Consider the following 18,149-nt stretch of genomic DNA (forward strand, 5'->3'; position numbering starts at 1 on the left):
GCTGTACTACAAAATAGTCACACGTATGCCAATTTAGTCTACTGTTTGTTAAAGTAGTTTTTGAGGACACTGGTTTCTTATGACAGTACAGTATGTACTTATGCCTCAGAACTCAGTTGCAGCACGTGTACGTATCTTGAAGATCAAAGGAGGAGAATTGTTTGTTTCTTTTCACCTGAAAACCTTAAAAAAGTTCTCTGCAGGAGTCAGGTGACCTTTTCATTTAGAAATAGTATAAAGAATGCTATCTTGTGTGAGTGTTTATTATTCAAATGAACCAATACTGTGTAATAAAGTCCTGTAAGAAGTACTGGGTCTAGTAAATATCCTCACCAAATCACACTTTTGAGATGCATATAAAAGATTTTCCTGTTAAGGGCAGGAAATCTGAAACTATTAAAAATACACCTCATACTTGTAAATATGTTTTTATTCCATATTAAAACTATTTAGGAGAATAGTTTCGGGAAACAAACTAACGATTGAAAAAAAAAAAACTGGGAAAATCTAGTGAAAGGAAGAATGAGACATCTAGAAAAATAAAAACACTAAGCAAACTAGACTCTTCCTGACCTACTCTGTATTTGAGTTGTGGGTGTTAGAGAAATAACACTTCATATCACAGGGCCTGTACCTCATCTGTTACCCCTTCTTTACCTTAAACTTCCAGAAGCTTTACTTGCAATGAAGTAGTAATAGCGTAGCCCAGCATAAGAAAATTTACTCTCTGGACCATACAAGTGATTTGAATAATAATATCCCTAGAATACAGATAAAGCAAACCGAAGACCTAATATTAGCCCTGTTTTATGACATAAACGTAACAATAATAATCTAATGGCCACCATTTAATGTTAGGTTTTTTGCTGAGTGCTTTGTCTACATTTTCTCTTTTAGTAGTCATAAAAGTTTGATTTTAAAAAAAAGAACACCATGAAAGATTGTTTTTGTAGGTGAGGTACATTAGACTTGAAGAAATTTAAGTAACTTGTCCAGAGTAACCGAGCTAGTAAATGGCAGAGCCAGGATTTGTCTCTAGATCTGTTGTTAGATTCCAGAAACCACTCTCATTCCATTACATGAACATGAGTACTTTTTAAAAAATTGAGAGGGTAGGGGAGAAATGAAGTTTTAATTTTTGTTTGTATGACTTAGCATAAACCTACTGTCAAAAGAGAAACTGTTAGAACCACAGTCCAGCTCATGCTGAGCGGGTTTGCAGCCAGTTACTTGACCTGACGAACTTATCTTTTTGTTCACGTCAGTATTTCTACCACTTAGAATAATGCCTAGCTCATAGCGGGAGCTCATAAATATTTGTTGAGTGAATGACTGACCAAATAAATTCTTTAAAGTTTCAATGTCTTATAAAACATCTAGAGCTGTGTACACCAGGGTAAGAGGAGTTTGCGTAGAAAGAGCTTGCAGTTAGTCTCTACCCAGAAGGCAAAATCAAAATCAGATTAAGCAGTATCAGTTCCAGGTGAAAGTCACTGGCAAAATTTGGAGTCCAAATGGCAGGTAAAGAAGATTGTCCAAAGTTTAAATAGGATAAAAGGTATTAGCAGAGACAGAGTTCGGGTGAACCAGTTCACCTCCATCTTGGCGTTAGCAAACTGCTGGAAAAGAGATCGGAATGGGGGGGGGGGGGGAAGGTAGTGTCGTCACAGGATTTAACGTTTGTCACCCAGTGCAATCAGGGTCTTCTGTGTACTTGGATGCTGTTGACTACTTCAAGGTGTGGTACAAACGACAAAGAGCTGAAATAAAAAAGATGCTAGGCCTCTTTGAGTTAATCATGTAAAAACGTACTTCATCATTTCAAGCTTCGTAATTAAATAGTAATTTAACTTAAATCATAAATCATAAGACTGCTTTACCTTTGCTACAGAATATCGCTCATTATTTTTTTCATAGTTTATTATTCAAGAGGAAGCAATCAAATTATTACACAGCACTACCAAAGACAGGTACTAGGCGGCCGGTTTTGTTTAAAATGAAAGATGAAGTCAGCAATACCTTGGCTCCTAGACTTTGACTCAGAATATTAAGGCTGATTTTTTAAAACTAAGCTTGGAGATTTTTCTGCCAATAGTCCTAAAAGTACTGTGTGTTGTTAATTCTTTTGTTTCTATTCTTAATATTCATTTTCATAGAGATGTGCTTTCAACAGTGTTACATTTGGGAATAATTATTCTAAAGGAAATAGTAGTGGAGTGTATGTGTATGTATGTGTGTGTATATATACATATACACATGTATTACATTATAAATATTTGGTCTTTTTTCCTCAAGCATTAGAAGAACCCTGTTAAATGAACTGTTGATACTGATTTTTACAAAACGCACAAAATAGATGTTTGAATTTGAATTCAGATGTTCTGAAGCTAATTTTCTTATAAAGGTTTCCAAAGTCTAATGTGAAGGGAAAAAAACTGGCAGGCTTTATTTAAAAAGCCGTGTAATTTCATATTAATTTCCTGTCTCACAAAGCGCGCTTGGTTTTTCAGTCAGTCTTAGTTCTATCCATAAGTAATATTCTTACCTTTAATATAATAATTTAATATTTTGATCTTTATTTTCAAAATAGTCTGTAATTCTAGTATTGAGTTACTCTTTGCTCCATCAGTAATTAAGGACATTTAGTATTTGTTGTGTGTGTGTGCTTGTGTATTTATGTGTTTTGCTTTTGTTATTTTTATCGGATATTCCTTTGGTTTTCTTGTTCTGTGTTGTGCTTGTGCTTTTGGTATTAATTTTTAGTTTTGCATTGGAATGCAGTAAGTTCTATAAGAGTTTATACTTTGGAATTATTTAGGTATTCTTTGGTCTGTTATAATTAAGCTTTGTTAGTATTCAGCGGAAGTAGAAGATGTAGTTTCCTTAGAGTCCCAAGTTTGATATATATTAATTTAATCTCATTAATCATTATGCCTGCTATTCCTTACCTGCCAAGGACTTGAGGTTATTATTAGATAGTCCCTCGCTGTAATGCTGTTTTTTTCAGGATTTTTTTATTTTTTTCTATTCTTCAGATAAAGATTCATGCCTTAAACCTCTTAAAAATATAAAATGAACATCTTTTTACCGTTTACCTTTTTTCTACTTTGTCATATATTAACACTATTTTTAGTTTTTTAGATGTGTCCCTGATAATATTTTTGTCCATTCTTTCGCATTTTCTCTTCTCACTTTGTTTTTAGGTGTGTTTCAGTAGCAGCTTCTAGATGGATTTTTGTTGCTTGTTGTTTATAGCAAAATCCAAAATTCATTCTTTATCTTTAAATTTGATAGTTGAACGTATTCATGTTTGCCATTAACTGAGCAATTTAAATTTTCTGCTTTTTGGGCTTTGATTTTACTTTGCTTAAACTTCCTTTCATTTTGCCTTTTTTTCAGCTGTAGGAATTTATTTTCTTGGCTTCTTTTTTTCCATGACTTGAAAGATATTCATCTTTTTTAGGTCTACTAGGACTTCAATTTTATCAGGAAACAAACTGAGTTTTAAGTTTTGCTAAGGGAACAAATAAGCAGTAGCCTTTGGTTTTAGTTTTTCAAAACAAAAATATGTGTTACTTTAATTGATTAGAAAAGTAATGTATGCTCATTTTTAAAAATATATAATAATGAAATTCAGAAAGTCAGAGTATAATCCCGTTCTCTAAAGATGAGTATTAATAAATTTGTTGTGTATAGTCTCTGAAATTTTATTATATGTAAGCATATGCTTCCTTTAGGTTTTGAAGTAAATGGGATCATACCTGCTTTATTCATTCAGTAGCATGGTCACCTCCCCATGTCAACCATACAGAACTTGAGCAAGTTACCTTCTCTGTGCCTCAGTTTCCTTGTACAAGAATAGTAGTAATAGCCGCCTAAAATGCCTTTGTGATAAGTAAGTGAATTAGTATCTGGAACGTACTTGCCTGGCACATAATAAACATTCAAGGAGTATAAGCTATTTTCATTTTAAATGATTCTGCATAGCATTTCACTGAGGATATGCCATGATTTGTTGAAAAGCCTCCAGGATACAGCATTTAGTTGTGATTGTTGCTTAAGACTGTGACTGACAGAATCTAGTAGGGTTCTTATGTCCTCACCTACTTTGTATTATATAAATGTGTGATTGTATTTGCTTGTTAAATTGTGTATCTTCTCTCTCTAGACTTATTTTTGACATCTAATTTTCAACCATATTTGCTTAAGTAAAGGCTTGCTTTCCTTTTCATCATTAATTATTTTATGCCAAAACTTCCTATTCTTGTGTCATAACGTTGAATTTATCTCTTTTGTTTCACTAGAGCAGGGGTGTCCAAACTTTTTTCAACGTTTTTCACCAAGGGCCATATGTGGTAAAATACACAAACAGCCGGGCCACTCACTGGAGGTGAAGTACGTATTGCCTCACCTGGTTTATTTAAATAAACTAAATATATTTTTGGAATTTGCTGCGGGCCAATAAAACATGGATTGTGGGCCGCAGTGGCCCGTGGGCCGCAGTTTGGACACCCCTGCACTAGAGGAACAGTTCTCAAAGTAGTGTAGATCTCTGGGGTCCCTGAGACCTTTTCAAAAAGGTCAGTGAACTTCCTACTCTGTTACATTAAATCTATCCATCTGCTTACACTTTGAATGGATCTTTTATCCATGCATGATTTCCAAACTATTTTCATAATATAGGAGGACTTTATTTGCTCTTTTCACTGTAATGACACTTTTACTGATGATGTGAAAGCAAGAGTAAAACTGCTGTGTGAATCAAAGCAGCGGCACCAAACTACCACTGCTAGTGATCTTGAACTTAACCGCCACTCCTGTGCACTTAAAAATATGCCAGACTCACTTCAGAATGCCCTTGATGAAGCACTAAAACTTTGCTTTTCTGAAATCCTGATTATGTGGTATGCTTCCTTAACATTCTGTTTGAGGAAATGCACAGTGTTCACAAAGCACATCTGCAGTTGTTGGAGTTGCGACCTGAACTACTTGTTTTATGAAACCCTATTTTTATTTGAAAAACACTGACAAACTATAAATTCGGTTATTCAGTCTTAGACATTTGGCTGACATTTTCTTAAAAATGAATTTAGTGAGCCTGTCAGTTCATGGAAAACCACTGAAACTTTTTCTTGCCAATGGTAAAATTGGAGCTTTCAAAAGAAAATTCAGATTTTGGAACACTTATTTCTGCCATTTTGAGCCTGACAGCTTCCCAGTACTTAAAAGACTTTCGTGATGAGATCCGAAGTAATATCAATGAATGTAATCGTTTTGATATTGTATAGTGAAATTTGGAAGATTATATAATTCAGTAAATCAATATTTTTCTAAATGACCAATGCATGACATTACAAAATCATGCATGGATAAAAGATGCATTCAAAGTATAAATAGACTGAGAGATTTTGATTTAACAATATAAAATTCATCGATAGTTTCAGATTCCACACTGTAAATAACTTTAACTACCACTTAATTGAGTTTTGGGGTAGTGTCAAAGAAGAATACCCATAATTAACTGAAAAGGCTGTTAAAAATGTTTACTTGCTCAATTTACGTGTCTGCAAATTTTCTTCCTATAGTTCAGCCAAAACAATATATCAAAACAAGTTGAATGTAGAAGCAAGTGTGAGAATCCAACTGTCTTCTATTAAAAACATTAAAAAGATTTGCAAAAAATATGATACAGTACCATCCTTCACACCTTTGGGGGAGAAAATATAGATATTTTTTATTTTTAAAAATCTTAGTTAGCATGTAATGTGTTTCCATTTGTTACCATGTTTCCCTGAAAATAAGACCTAGCCGGACAATCAGCTCTAATGCGTCTTTTGCAGCAAAAATTAATGTAAGACACGGTCTTACATTATATTAGACCGGGTCTTATATAATATATAATTATATGTATTACATAATATAATTATATATATTAATTTTTGCTACAAAAGACGCATTAGAGCTAATTGTGCGACTAGGTCTTATTTTCGGGGAAACACGGTATTTCTAAATGAATTAATAAGTATTTAAAAGGTTTTCTACTTTAATTCCTAGTTTGATAAATACCCATACATATAACTCATATAAACAAACTCCTCCTTGGGGTCCTGAGACCCATATAAGAATTACTGCACTAGAAGTCTTGAGGTGCTCCTCCCTTGGTGCCCCCCACCCTCAAAAGAGTGTGGGTGGTGTATTTTCTGATTTTCTGATACACAAGACTGCCTTTTTCACATGAATATTGATTGCCTTGTGAAATGCACAAGTCAGTTTATTCTCTCCAAATTGCAGATCGGAGATTCCCCTTTGGCCTACCTCCAACATATTTAAAGGACACCTCACGCATTGTCCAGCTGGTATGAGTGTCAGTAACTCTCCTCAGCGGGTTATACCTGATCCCCAGGCCCTCTCCAAATACCATCACTATAGTTTCTCTCCTCCTCTGGGATTCACTCTTGTAGAGTGGTCAAAAATAAGAGACCAGGCTAATTTCATTTTCTTTAGCGTTAATGTGTTCTTTGCTTTTCTTTCTTCCCTCCCTATTTCCCTCCCTGTTTGTAAAACAGAAAATGCAAAGCTGTGTTAATGAGGGTGGGGAGGGTATATCTATTGAATTTCAATACTGTGGGCCTTTATGATATGCAGGCTCAGGTCTTTGTGGAGCTCAAAAAATTTCCTTTCATAGCTACTATTTCTGTTCCCTTTATGCTGGTTATGTCTTATTTACAGGTTTTAACTTCACACTCGTTATTATCATTTTTTTTTTAATCATTTTCATTTCTTTGTTTATTGCCTCAGTATTTGGGGATAGTTTCTTAAGCTTGTTCTCAATTCTGAGTTTTCTTAATTTGAGTAGTGTCACCCAACTCTACTGACTTTAATGCACATTTTAATTTTGCAACTGCAGTTTCCATTTCCTCACTGTATTTCACTTTCTTAGCTGGCTCTCCCTTGGCTGATCTGCCTGCATCTCAGTTTGTTCACTGTGTGTGTGTGCCCATCTTAAGATTACTTTTTCACAGAAACCATGTCTCTTGGATTCCATTTTCATTGTGCTATAAATGCTTTCTAAAATTAAGTTTCTTGAGTTTTCAGTTTAATATTCCTTTTATTTGCTGTGTGATTCGTTTTTTTATACCCCTCTGTTGTTTCTATTCAGCTTTTTTGAGTTGTCTTATTCCGTTTGTTTTCACAGAAGTTGGCACAGGCGTATCAGGGAATGTTTCTCTGAGAATATGTTACTTATACTGGAGGCTAGTTTGCTTTCCTTTTCAAGTTTGTGGACACAATTTAGGTAGTCAGAACTTCCCAGACATTTAGTATTAACATTGGGGTTTGATGTGTTCCTGTTGGTTTTAATTTATTTAATATCTTCATTGCATAGTTAAAAATATGAGATACTCTATTTAATATTTGGTTTCCGAACTAAAATTTGTGGCACACCGACCCAGTTTTCATGAGAATAATATCGCCAGGTCTTTGTTAATTCACCATTTTACGTTCTCCAAATTTAGTATAATCTAATTCTTCAGCTCACATTCTAGCATCTTAATCCAATCTTATATTAGTTTCTGTAGTAAAGCCAGTCATAGGCCATAACTATTAGTATTTTTGTAAACCACATGATCAACCCATAAGTACCCTTCCCCACTCACTAAAGCAAAGTGTTAAGATTTTTTTTTCTGTTTTGTGACTTGATTTCTGAAATGTTAAAGCACAGGAAAACGTGTGCTTTGGAATCAATGAAATATGATATTGTTAGGTTCTGTAAAATAACTTTAATGGTACAAAGTATTTGGTATTAATCTGCATATCCGGAATTAGGAGAAAATTTAAGTAAAGTATGGCATATCTACTTGACAAAACATTATGTAGCTTTCAAGACTGATAGCAAGGTATCTCATGTTAAATAATAAATAGTGTGATTATAACTTTTTCAAACAACTACTTTCATAGGAAAATAATTAGACAGTAGTAATAATGGTTGTATTTTGGATGGCAGGACTCGGTAGAAGAAACATCTTATTTTCCAAATTTTATTTAATGAACGTGTTACTTTTTAAATGTGTGCATGGTGGCAGTGATGTTTGTGACACTTATGAAGGGATTACTTAGAAATAAGTCCTGCAATACTGATTTTCTTGTTTTGCAGTTCCTAGACTGTTAGATAAAGGAAATCTCAAACAGTTCCTTGAAATTTGGATGTTTCAATGATATGCTTGGGGGGATGCTGGGAGAGGATGGTTGGATGAGGGTGGAATGAGCTGGATTTAAGACTAGCTGAATGGTAGTGCCCAAATACACTACCTCTTTATATGGCAAACTGAAGGAAGTTTCCTGAACACTGGTGGGGCTTATACTTCAGCGTTTTCTTACTTATATTATAAATATCTTAGGTTATATGATAATGAAGGTAGGTGAGGAGCAGCTGAAGGTCGGGTGGAGAGGCTTAGGACTAACATTCTTTTTAATAAAAATCTAGAAAGAACTTGGCAGCCTGGAAAAATAAGGTGACCATTATAGAATGAAATTTAATGGCAGTTAATATAATGGCCCTACATATATACTAAGAAAAATCAGTAACTGAAGTTCAGAATAACAGCAAATCACGTAGAAAAAAAAATTAATTTTAGTTGTAATGTGATGTGAGTGCTAAACACAATTAATAATTTAATGTGAAATTATGGACTGCTCGTTTTCATGTGTCCCTAAGGAATCAAACCAGAACCAGGAAAACAGTGATTTTCCAGCATTTAAAGCAGGAAATGACTGACCAGTAATGTCTTGAGTTGCCTTTTCTTAGAGAGGTTCAGTTTTAGGTTGGGCATACACAAGCAAGGATTCAAACACAGAATGGGTGGTTGAATTAGATGGTATTCAGAGTCCTTCCAACACTGAGATTCTGTGGCCTGTCCGACACTCGAGGAATGTTTTTAAAATACCTCTTTGTGAAGTGGTAGTTGTTTTGGTAAGCAACAGGTTACACAGTGTGACAAAGATGTTGTAAATGACTAATTCATTAAATTGGACTGTTACGCACCAGTCGCCCATAGACATTGGCAGTGATATATATAAATATTCCAAACAGCCAAGGAAAGAAAAATGCATGCTTCCCTGAGTCTAAAAGCAGAATCCCAAACAGGCAAACTAAAATGTCATATAAATACATCTGTATGAATATGCGTGTATTATATGAACGTGTTATTTTACTATAAAACCCATGACCCCGAATCCGCTATTGTCCCCCAATCCGCTCCCCCCCACCACCACCAGCCTATGGAAGCTTCAGGAATCTGAGCCCTGTTTACTCTGTGGCTTAGAGTAAATCCTTGGAAGACAGCTGACTTAAAGTGCACAGTACCCTAAAATCTAATTAGTCGCGTCTATTTCTGATGCCATGGATATGATACAATTATTGATTCTATAATTTCCTTGAGATCTACAGACCACTAGACAATCTATGAGCAGACTTTCAAAAAGCCCACAAATTCTTTGTATGTGTACACAATTCTCTAGGTAAAGAGTCCATGTCACTTTTCATTAGATTTTCAAAGGGGGCCATGACCCTTGAGACTTTAGGAACTCCTTCCGCTATTAGAATGCATTTCCTAGCTAAGTCTTACCTATCTTTCATGGCCTACTTCAGTTCTAATTTTATGAAGAGAAGTAGTATTAAATAGTGGCATTAACACCAGACAGAAGTCCTCGACTCTAGTTACCTCTGCTACTGTCCGTACTGGAGAAGCACTAAGCTTGGCGGACAGTTTCCTTACTGAAAAATCAGTGGCCGGAGTAGATAAGCCCTAACGTCTTTTACAGTTAGTTTTCATGCTGTTTACTTTGATGGGTTAAAGGCATCTGGTGCTCATGTCAATCTACAGTTGTTCCCCACCCCGTCTTACATTCTAGACCAAGAAAATAGGTTTTTCTGCCCTTCTGGCAATGAAAACAAAGTTGTTGAAGAGACTGGGTGCTGAAAATGGTTGCTACAGTGTAAACTTTCCACACAGCATAGAACCTACTGAAGTTAAATGTAGAGTTGTTAGAATATAGAATAATCATATACTTATCTTGGGTCCCATTTGATTTAGAATTTCACAGACTTTCTCCTTCCCACCATAATCTAAACGCCCTTATTACTTGAGAGGCACCAGGATCATGGTTCACCACAGTGCTTTGGGGGAGAGTATATTTAATGTAAACTAGTCACCAGAAAATGTGAAATAATAGTATTTATAGCTGCAATATTGCATATGTTATATGTTACATATCCGGAATGTACCATATTTAGAGAAAATAATAGCTTCAAAACAACTCACAGGAAAAATATGGTAAAAATACAATTTTAATATAATAAAAATCTATGTTGAATATTTAACAACCAGTAGGCTTCATGTTGTAATGAAAGGAAGGAGAGTAAAATGAAACTGGATAAATTATTCTTGCTAAAAGGGAAAGGTGAAGCTAGACAGGCTGGATGTGATGACAGGTTAGGTTTGTCATCCTGCTTTACCTCCACGGTATATGGCAAATAGAAACCGTGTGCCGAGTTGTTTGTGACCCACCTGCTAATTTACACACATGGCAAGAATGTTATTGCTGCCAAACTCTGTGATGCATGGTATTACAGCATGACCATGTCTTTAAAAACATGTAAACTTTATCCCCAAGAAGGTAGTATTCCCCCAAAATTCTATATTCAGGAATTTCTATGTAGATATTATTACAAGACTGTATGGGGATAACCATACAGTCATACATTTATCAACTGTTTGAATTATATGTGATGACGATCTGAAATCATAACGAAGACTCCAAAAATTTGTTTTGAACATCTTGTAGAAGTGGATGAGTCAGGAGAGGAAACAGCGAAGCAGTAGGCAGAGAGGAGGAGGAAAACTAGGATAATGTGGTGTCAGGAAAGCCAGCAGAGTGTTTAAAAAAAGGAGTGATCAACTTTGTCGCTGTTGGGAGGTCTAAGATAACCTTTGCACTTGACAGCATAGAGGTCATGGGCCGCAGCAAAAATGCTTCTGGTACGGTGTTGAGGGTGGAAGTCAGATTAGAACGGACAGAGAAATTGGAGATAGCAAATATAGACAGTGCTTTTTGGAAAGTTTAGCCATGAAAGGAGAAGAGCGAGAACAGTAACTAAAAGGTGGATATCAGGTCCAAGGAGAAGGGTTTTTGTGTTGCTGTTTGCTTTTTTAGTGGAAAAGTTATGAATGCCATATGCTGATGAGAAGGAGCCAGGAGAGCAGGAAAGATTGAAAACACAAGCAAGAAAAGAGATAAACAAAGGAGTAAGCTTTCTAAGAAAACGAGAGGATAATGTCCAAAATGTAGGTGAGGGATTGGCTTTAGGTAGGAGAGGATTTATCAGTAGCGGGAAGGTGTGATGGCGAGAAGTTCCTGAGAGAGTTGTCTGAAAACAGCCTTCTGTGCAAAGAAGGGTATGAGGTTATCTGCTGAGAATGAAAGAGGAGGAGGAGATAGAGAGTTTAAGGTTTATAAAAAGTAGAAGAGACTTAAAATAGTCTCCATGGAAAGTAGAAGCGCAAGATAAAAAGAAACATTGTAAGATTGTCATGTCATGAATGCTAAGGGACTTGGAATTGTGCAGCAAGTTCCTGTCTTCTGTCCCCAGAATCTGGGAGACAAAATGAGGATTAGATTACTCTCTTTAACTGGTGATGTTTTCTGAAGTTTAGAATCAAGATTACAGAATAGGTGTCTAACTTCTAATCTGGTGGTGTCACTAATGCCTAGATTGTGGGTGGAGGGTAAGGAGAAAGGAACTAGATAGAGCATTATCTTCCTTTTTGATTTCACCACCACTACTGAAGTTGCCATCTGTCCAGACTGCTGAAAACCTGGGGAAATTGTTGTTCAAACCCCCTGCTTCCGTAAACATCATTGATCCCAAGTTACTGCTGCTATTACTAGATAACTAATGCATTATCGTCCTTTGCTTGAAATGGAAGATGTCACGTATGACTTCCAAGTCATTTGCTTGAATGACTTCACCATTTCCTCACTTAAAAAGGTTCTATTACTGTGTTTCCCCGAAAATAAGACCTAACCGGAAAAGAAGCCCTAGTAAGATTTTTCAGGATGCTCGTAATATGAAATAAGCCCTACCGTATTTCCCCGAAAATAAGACCAGGTCTTATATTAATTTTTGCTCCAAAAGGCACATTAGGGCGTATTTTCTATTACAAGCATCCTGAAAAATCTTACTAGGGCTTCTTTTCTGGTTAGGTCTTATTTTCAGGGAAACACGGTATATACACGTTTACTATGTGTCAGAAACTATACTAGATATTAGATGCAAAAGTAAATAAGGGAGACATGGTACCTGACCTGTGTTCCTGGAGGATACAGATAGAGATATAGTCAGTTTGAATAGAATGTTATGTGTTATGGCACAGGGAGGGAAGTACAAGGTACTTGGCGCACACCTGTGAGGGTCACAGTGCTCAAATTGAGGTGGTTAGAGATGACTTTCCAGGGGAAATTTTAGTGAAGCTCAATTCTGAAGGATTAGGAGTTAGCTAAACAAAGGGCAGGGGAGAGGAATGCTGTGAGAATTGAAGTTGGAAAGGTCACGGGCTAGATCCTCCAGATTTTTCTAAGCCATGCTAAGTTATTTAGACGTTATCCTCTAGGAGCAATGGATAGTCATCAAAGCACTTTTTTAAAAGGAATGATGCGATCACATTTTGTGTTTAGAAAGATCCCTGTAGCTGTAAAAAAAATGGAATACGCAAAATGGCGCTGAAAGTTGAGATACCAGTGGGGAGGTTTTTCTAGCAGTCCAGACAATTGTATTGATATCAGAAGCCCAGCCAGCTAGTAGGGTTCATACTGATCCTCTCTTATCCCATTTTAAAACCTCTTGTTCCATCTAGTTAGTTGAGTTACAGTATATAGAAGTCAAAGACTTTTTCCTTCAGCACTGACAGGGAAGAAACTTGACCTCAAGTAGCTTTTTGCTCTTTAAGTCTCCATGAAGGTACTGCTGGTCACCCCTGGCTCCGTCCTGCCTCAAATATTAATGTGTTAGCATCTCATTTTGTAAGAAGAGAGCCACAGAGATTTGATGTCAGAAAAATCTATTGAAGTACAATTGAAATCCAACACACTGAAGATATTTAAAGTATACACAATTGGGTAAGTTTTGACGTGTATACACCTCTGAAACCATCACCACTGTCAAGATAGTGCTCGTATCCATTACCCTCAAGTGCGCCTTCGTAGTCCCTCCCTCCTGTTGCCCTTCCCGCTCCTTTTCCCCAAGGCAGCCACTAATCTGCTTCCTATCACCATAAATTAAATTAGTTTGAATAGTTTATAAATTTATGCCCATACCACACTTCCTTGATTACTGAAGTTTTTAATAATTCTTGAAATCAGGTAGTTTAGCCCTCCAACTTATTCATTTTCAAAGTTGTTTTGGCTATTCTAGATTGCTTTTGTTTTTATATGAAATTTAGGGTCACTTTAGTTTCTAAAAAAAAAAAAAAAATACCTGCTGGGGGAGAATTGACATCTTTGCAATATTGAGTCTTCCAACCCACTAACATGGTTGGTTGGTTGGTTGGTTTAGGTTCTCTGTTTTCTCTCAACTGTTTGGTCGTTTTCAGTGTATAGGTATTTTTGTTAGATTTATGACTAAGTATTTCATATATTTGGTTGCTGTTGTAAATAATACTGTTTTTAGTTTTGATTTGCAATTATTCCTTGCTAGTATATAAAAATGCAGTTGATTTTATATAGTGAGCTTTTGTCCCGCAACATTGCTAAAATTACTTATTCTAGTAAATTTTGGTGGATTCCTTTGGATTTTCTACATAGACAGTCATATCATCTGCAAATAAAGAGTTTTACCTCTTACTTTTCAAAATGGATGCCTTTTTTTTCTTGCCTAATTGCACTGGCTAGAACCTACTCCAGTACATTGTTGACTAGAAGAGGTAAGAACAGATGTCTTGTTCCTGATTTTTTAAGGAAAAGCATTCAGTCTCACAAATTAAGTATGTTAGTTGTGGTTTTTTCTGTGGAAACCCCTTATTAGGCTGAGGACGTTTCCTTCAACTTTGCTGAGTTTTTATCTTGAATAGATACTGGATTTTGTCAGATTCTTTTTCGTCTCCTGAGATGATCATATGGTTTTTCTTTTTCAGTTTGTTAAAATGGACTGCAAATATTTAATAAACCTTGTATTTCTGGGATAAACCTGACTTGGTCATGGTATATTATCCTTGTTATGTATTGTTGGGTTCAGTTTGCTAAATTTTATTTAGAATTTGTGTTCCTGAGAGAGACTAGCCTCTGGTGTTCTTTTCTTGTAACGTCTTTGTCCTATTCTAGAATCAGAATCACAGAATGAGTTGGGATGCTTCCCGTTTTCTGGGAGAATGTGAAGAATTGGTATTCCTTTTTTCTTAAGTGTTTGGTAAAATTTATCAGCCTTGCTGTCTGGGGTTTGGGAGTTTCTTTGTCTCTTCACTTTTTTTTTTCCCTGATCACTCTGGCTAGAGATTTATCAATTGTATTGATCTCGAAGAATTAGTTTTTTATTTCTATTTTTCTGTTTTTCATTCCAGTGGTTCCTTCTCTGTTTTTTTGTCCTTTCCCCTTGTTTACGTTGTATTTAATTTGTTTTTAAGTAGACTTTCTTTTCTAGAACATCTTTAGGTTTGCAGCAATATTGAGCAGCAGAAGGTACAGAGATTTCCACATACCTTTTTTCTCTTAGTTTCTGAAAGTGAAAGTACGAAGATCATTAATTTGAGACCTTTCTACTTTTCCTTGCAAGCATTTAGTACTATAGATTTCTCCATAAACACTGCTTTTGCTGAGGCCCTGCAGACAGGACCCTTTCTTTCCTGTCAGTAGCATAAAGCTTTTCCAGTATTGTCATTTTCTGTCTGCTAAAATAAGAGATGTAAAGCCAGTGTCTTCAGAGATAAAGGAGAAAGTTTAAGCACAACAGGTCCATTTCCTATGCATTTTGCATGCTTGTATGAAGCAGGGAAGGAAGCTGTCAGATATTTTGATTTAGGAAAATATCTTTTTGACAGAGCCATTTCATGGATTGCACACTGCAAGAATTTGCTTTGTTTCACTGAAAAGACCTACCTAGTTAATATTAATAATGGAAAGGAAGTCTTAATAATGAAAGGAAAACTACTTTTATCTGTGACTCATTTATAAGCAATATCTATCTTGGCCTTAGAGCCTCACATTTCTGCAAGTGTGAATAAAGACTAAGGTGGTACACCAAATTGCCCTTACTATTTCAGTTTGTTTCTGAATATAAAGTATATTATACATTAAATCACATCTTTGTTTATCGTTCAGCTGTTATGCAGAAACCTGCCTTTACTCTGATTTGGATAGTATTTTAGAACCAGTATAAGCCAACGTCAGGGATCCAGGGAAATAGTAGTTAATCTTTAACTTTTTACCCTGTGTCAGGCAGTGTTAGATACTCTGAGTTAGCTCCTTTAATGATCTATTTTGATTTCCAAGATTTGGAAAGTAGCCTAAGGTCCCACAAGTGAGTGGTAGAGTGGGAGCGCCGACCCAGTCTCTAGTAATTGTGTGTTACACACCTGCCTTTTCCATCACATAGGGTACGTTTGAAAGAACAGCTGGTAATGGCATAAAATGATAGGGCTCTGAACCTCTCAATTCAGGCTTGAGGAGTTGACCAAACCAAGCAAGGTGAATAATACAGTATAGTTAAGAAAAGAAATTATTTCAGACATTTTGCTACTTGGTAAAATCTGCAATTTCTGGGCAAATACTGAATTGGAGGCAACATGGTAGTATAGAAAGAGAATGGTTTTAGACCTCTACTTTGTTACTAACATTAAGCAGTTATTTAACCTTGCTTTCAGCTTTAGACTTTTCACATGTTAAATGGAGATTTTCTCCTTTTAGGATTATTTAAAGATTAAAGATAATACGTGTAGCACAGTGCCAAGCCTATAGCAGCTGGTCAGTAGAGAAGGTAATTGTATTTGTTATTGGTAGCATCTCTGTTACTCCTTAATGAATGAAAACTACTTTCTGAGGCCTTAAGTTCATTTTCTGATGCTGTATACCCCCATCCATCCCCAGGAGGAAGTCGTGTTCCTCTGATGAGTATTTGTATAGCACTGAATTTCTTTCCTTCATAGCAGTTATATTTTGAAATTATATGTTTAATAGTGATTGCACGAGATGGTAAGTGCCACGCAGTCAGAAGCCGTGTCTGATTTTGCTCACCATGTCCCCTTTGTGTACAGTGCCTGCCATACCATCGGGCTTCAGTAAGTGTTGAATGAATAAATGAGTGAATTCTTAATAGCAAATACTGATTACCTGTGATAATGATGTCTGACCCTATCAAACTAGTGATGCTTTCTTTGGCAAATTAAAATACATGTCATATGGTCTGTGTAAAATGCCAGTACTTGGACTCATTAGTCCTTTGTGGCCACCTCTTGACATTATGCTGATTGAACTTCTTAGGGGTAGAGCGCAGTACTATGTGTCATTACATTTAGCATGATCGCGTATTGTTTTCAGCTTGACTAATCATGATTTGAATTACTCTCATACTATATGCTAACTGCTGTCTCGTACAAAATTTCATTACAAGTTTTTGGTTACTTATATCACTTTGCAAGAAACGCAGTTATTTCATGAAACTCTCACAGCTTTAAGAAAGTAAAAATATCCCTTCTTCACTCTACCATCCACATAAATGTTTTCATCTGGCTTCTGTCTTTAAGGGAGAGGATGTCAACCGGACACTAGAAGGTGGAAGGAAACCTCTTCATTATGCAGCAGATTGTGGGCAGCTTGAAATCCTGGAATTTCTGCTGCTGAAAGGAGCAGACATTAACGTATGTAAAGAATGTCATTCTAGAAAAAAATTCCTGTTGTATGCTTTTGGTAATTATTTTCTGTAGATGTGTAAAATAGTTACTTGTGGAAACAGCATTTTAAATAAGAATACAGTCTGAAATTATACCAAAATTTCTGTAACTTAGAAATATTTGGGATTTTTAAGAATAAGCAGAACAAACTACATTTTAAAGCTGATGGTGAGGGTGTTTCCCCGTTGGCTGTTGCTTCTCAAGTTCTGGCCCTGAGAGTTAGCACTAGTTGGAGGTAGCAAGTAGCTGTCACCAGTGGAGCACAGGACTCTGCAGTCATAGGATGAACTGAAACTAGATTTGCAGACAAAGGTCAGTGGGCAGGTGGGCAGAAGGCCTCTCCTGACCACTTGCCTTTTGTAGCTTCTGCATTTCAGAGTCCAGGGAAATGTTGAAGTAACCATGCCAGCAAGTAAGATGAATATTTGAGGGGACACCATGTCACCTGGCCCAACTGTGACAGTCTTTCACCTCTTCATTGTTCTGTGTCCTGCTCTGCCCTTCCAGGACTTCATTGGCATTTCTACACTAGTGGGGAGTAGAGGCTCACAGAGATTAAATAACTAGTTACACAGTAAGTGGCAGAGCCAAGATTTGAGCTGGGGTCAAAGCCCTACTCTTTCACTCTGACTTCCAAGGAGAAACCTTGCTGTGGACTTGGGCCTCTGGCAGCCCTCTAGAGGCTAGGAACTTGGAGCTGTGCAGTGATTTTGTATTGGAAGGCAAATAGGTAAACATTGACTAACATATTCACAAGAGCCCTAATTAGATCTGGAAAGGAGGAGGAAGTGAAACATGGAGTAAGTGGTTTATCTCTTTATTTATTATTTCATAGGCTCCAGATAAACATCATATTACCCCTCTTCTGTCTGCTGTCTATGAAGGTCATGTTTCCTGTGTGAAATTGCTTCTGTCAAAGGTGAGGTCCATTGCTAATTTTTACGGCTTTTGCCATTACTGTGTGATTGTGTAAGCTAAGTATTTGGTTGTTAAATTTATGTAAATGTTGTTGGGCATCAGGCACAGAAACTGGAAGTAGTATCTAGACTTGAGGTCTGGAACATTGTTATCCAAAATAGCTGGTCTGCAAATTGTTACCAGTCTGCGATGGGTAAGGAGCTTGGGCTAGAATATAAATCAACACAGTCTCCTTCATCAAGAATAGCTTGCTGTGAAAAAAAAAAGGTAGCTGAACTAAGCATTGCACTTGATGTA

General features: G+C 36.3%; 1 protein-coding gene across 1 annotated transcript in view; it reads left to right on the plus strand.

The window, feature by feature from the left end:
• The window catches only part of MTPN (myotrophin), a 53,469-nt gene that overhangs the window by 14,597 nt on the left and 20,723 nt on the right, over positions 1-18,149 (plus strand). Inside the window, exons 2-3 of the mRNA XM_019750636.2 lie at positions 16,788-16,901; positions 17,770-17,853. Of these exons, the coding sequence (XP_019606195.1) occupies positions 16,788-16,901; positions 17,770-17,853 (198 nt within the window). The remainder of the gene's footprint in view (positions 1-16,787; positions 16,902-17,769; positions 17,854-18,149) is intronic.

Source organism: Rhinolophus sinicus, linkage group LG11, assembly GCF_036562045.2.
Source record: "Rhinolophus sinicus isolate RSC01 linkage group LG11, ASM3656204v1, whole genome shotgun sequence".
In the NCBI taxonomy this organism is placed as follows: domain Eukaryota; kingdom Metazoa; phylum Chordata; class Mammalia; order Chiroptera; family Rhinolophidae; genus Rhinolophus; species Rhinolophus sinicus.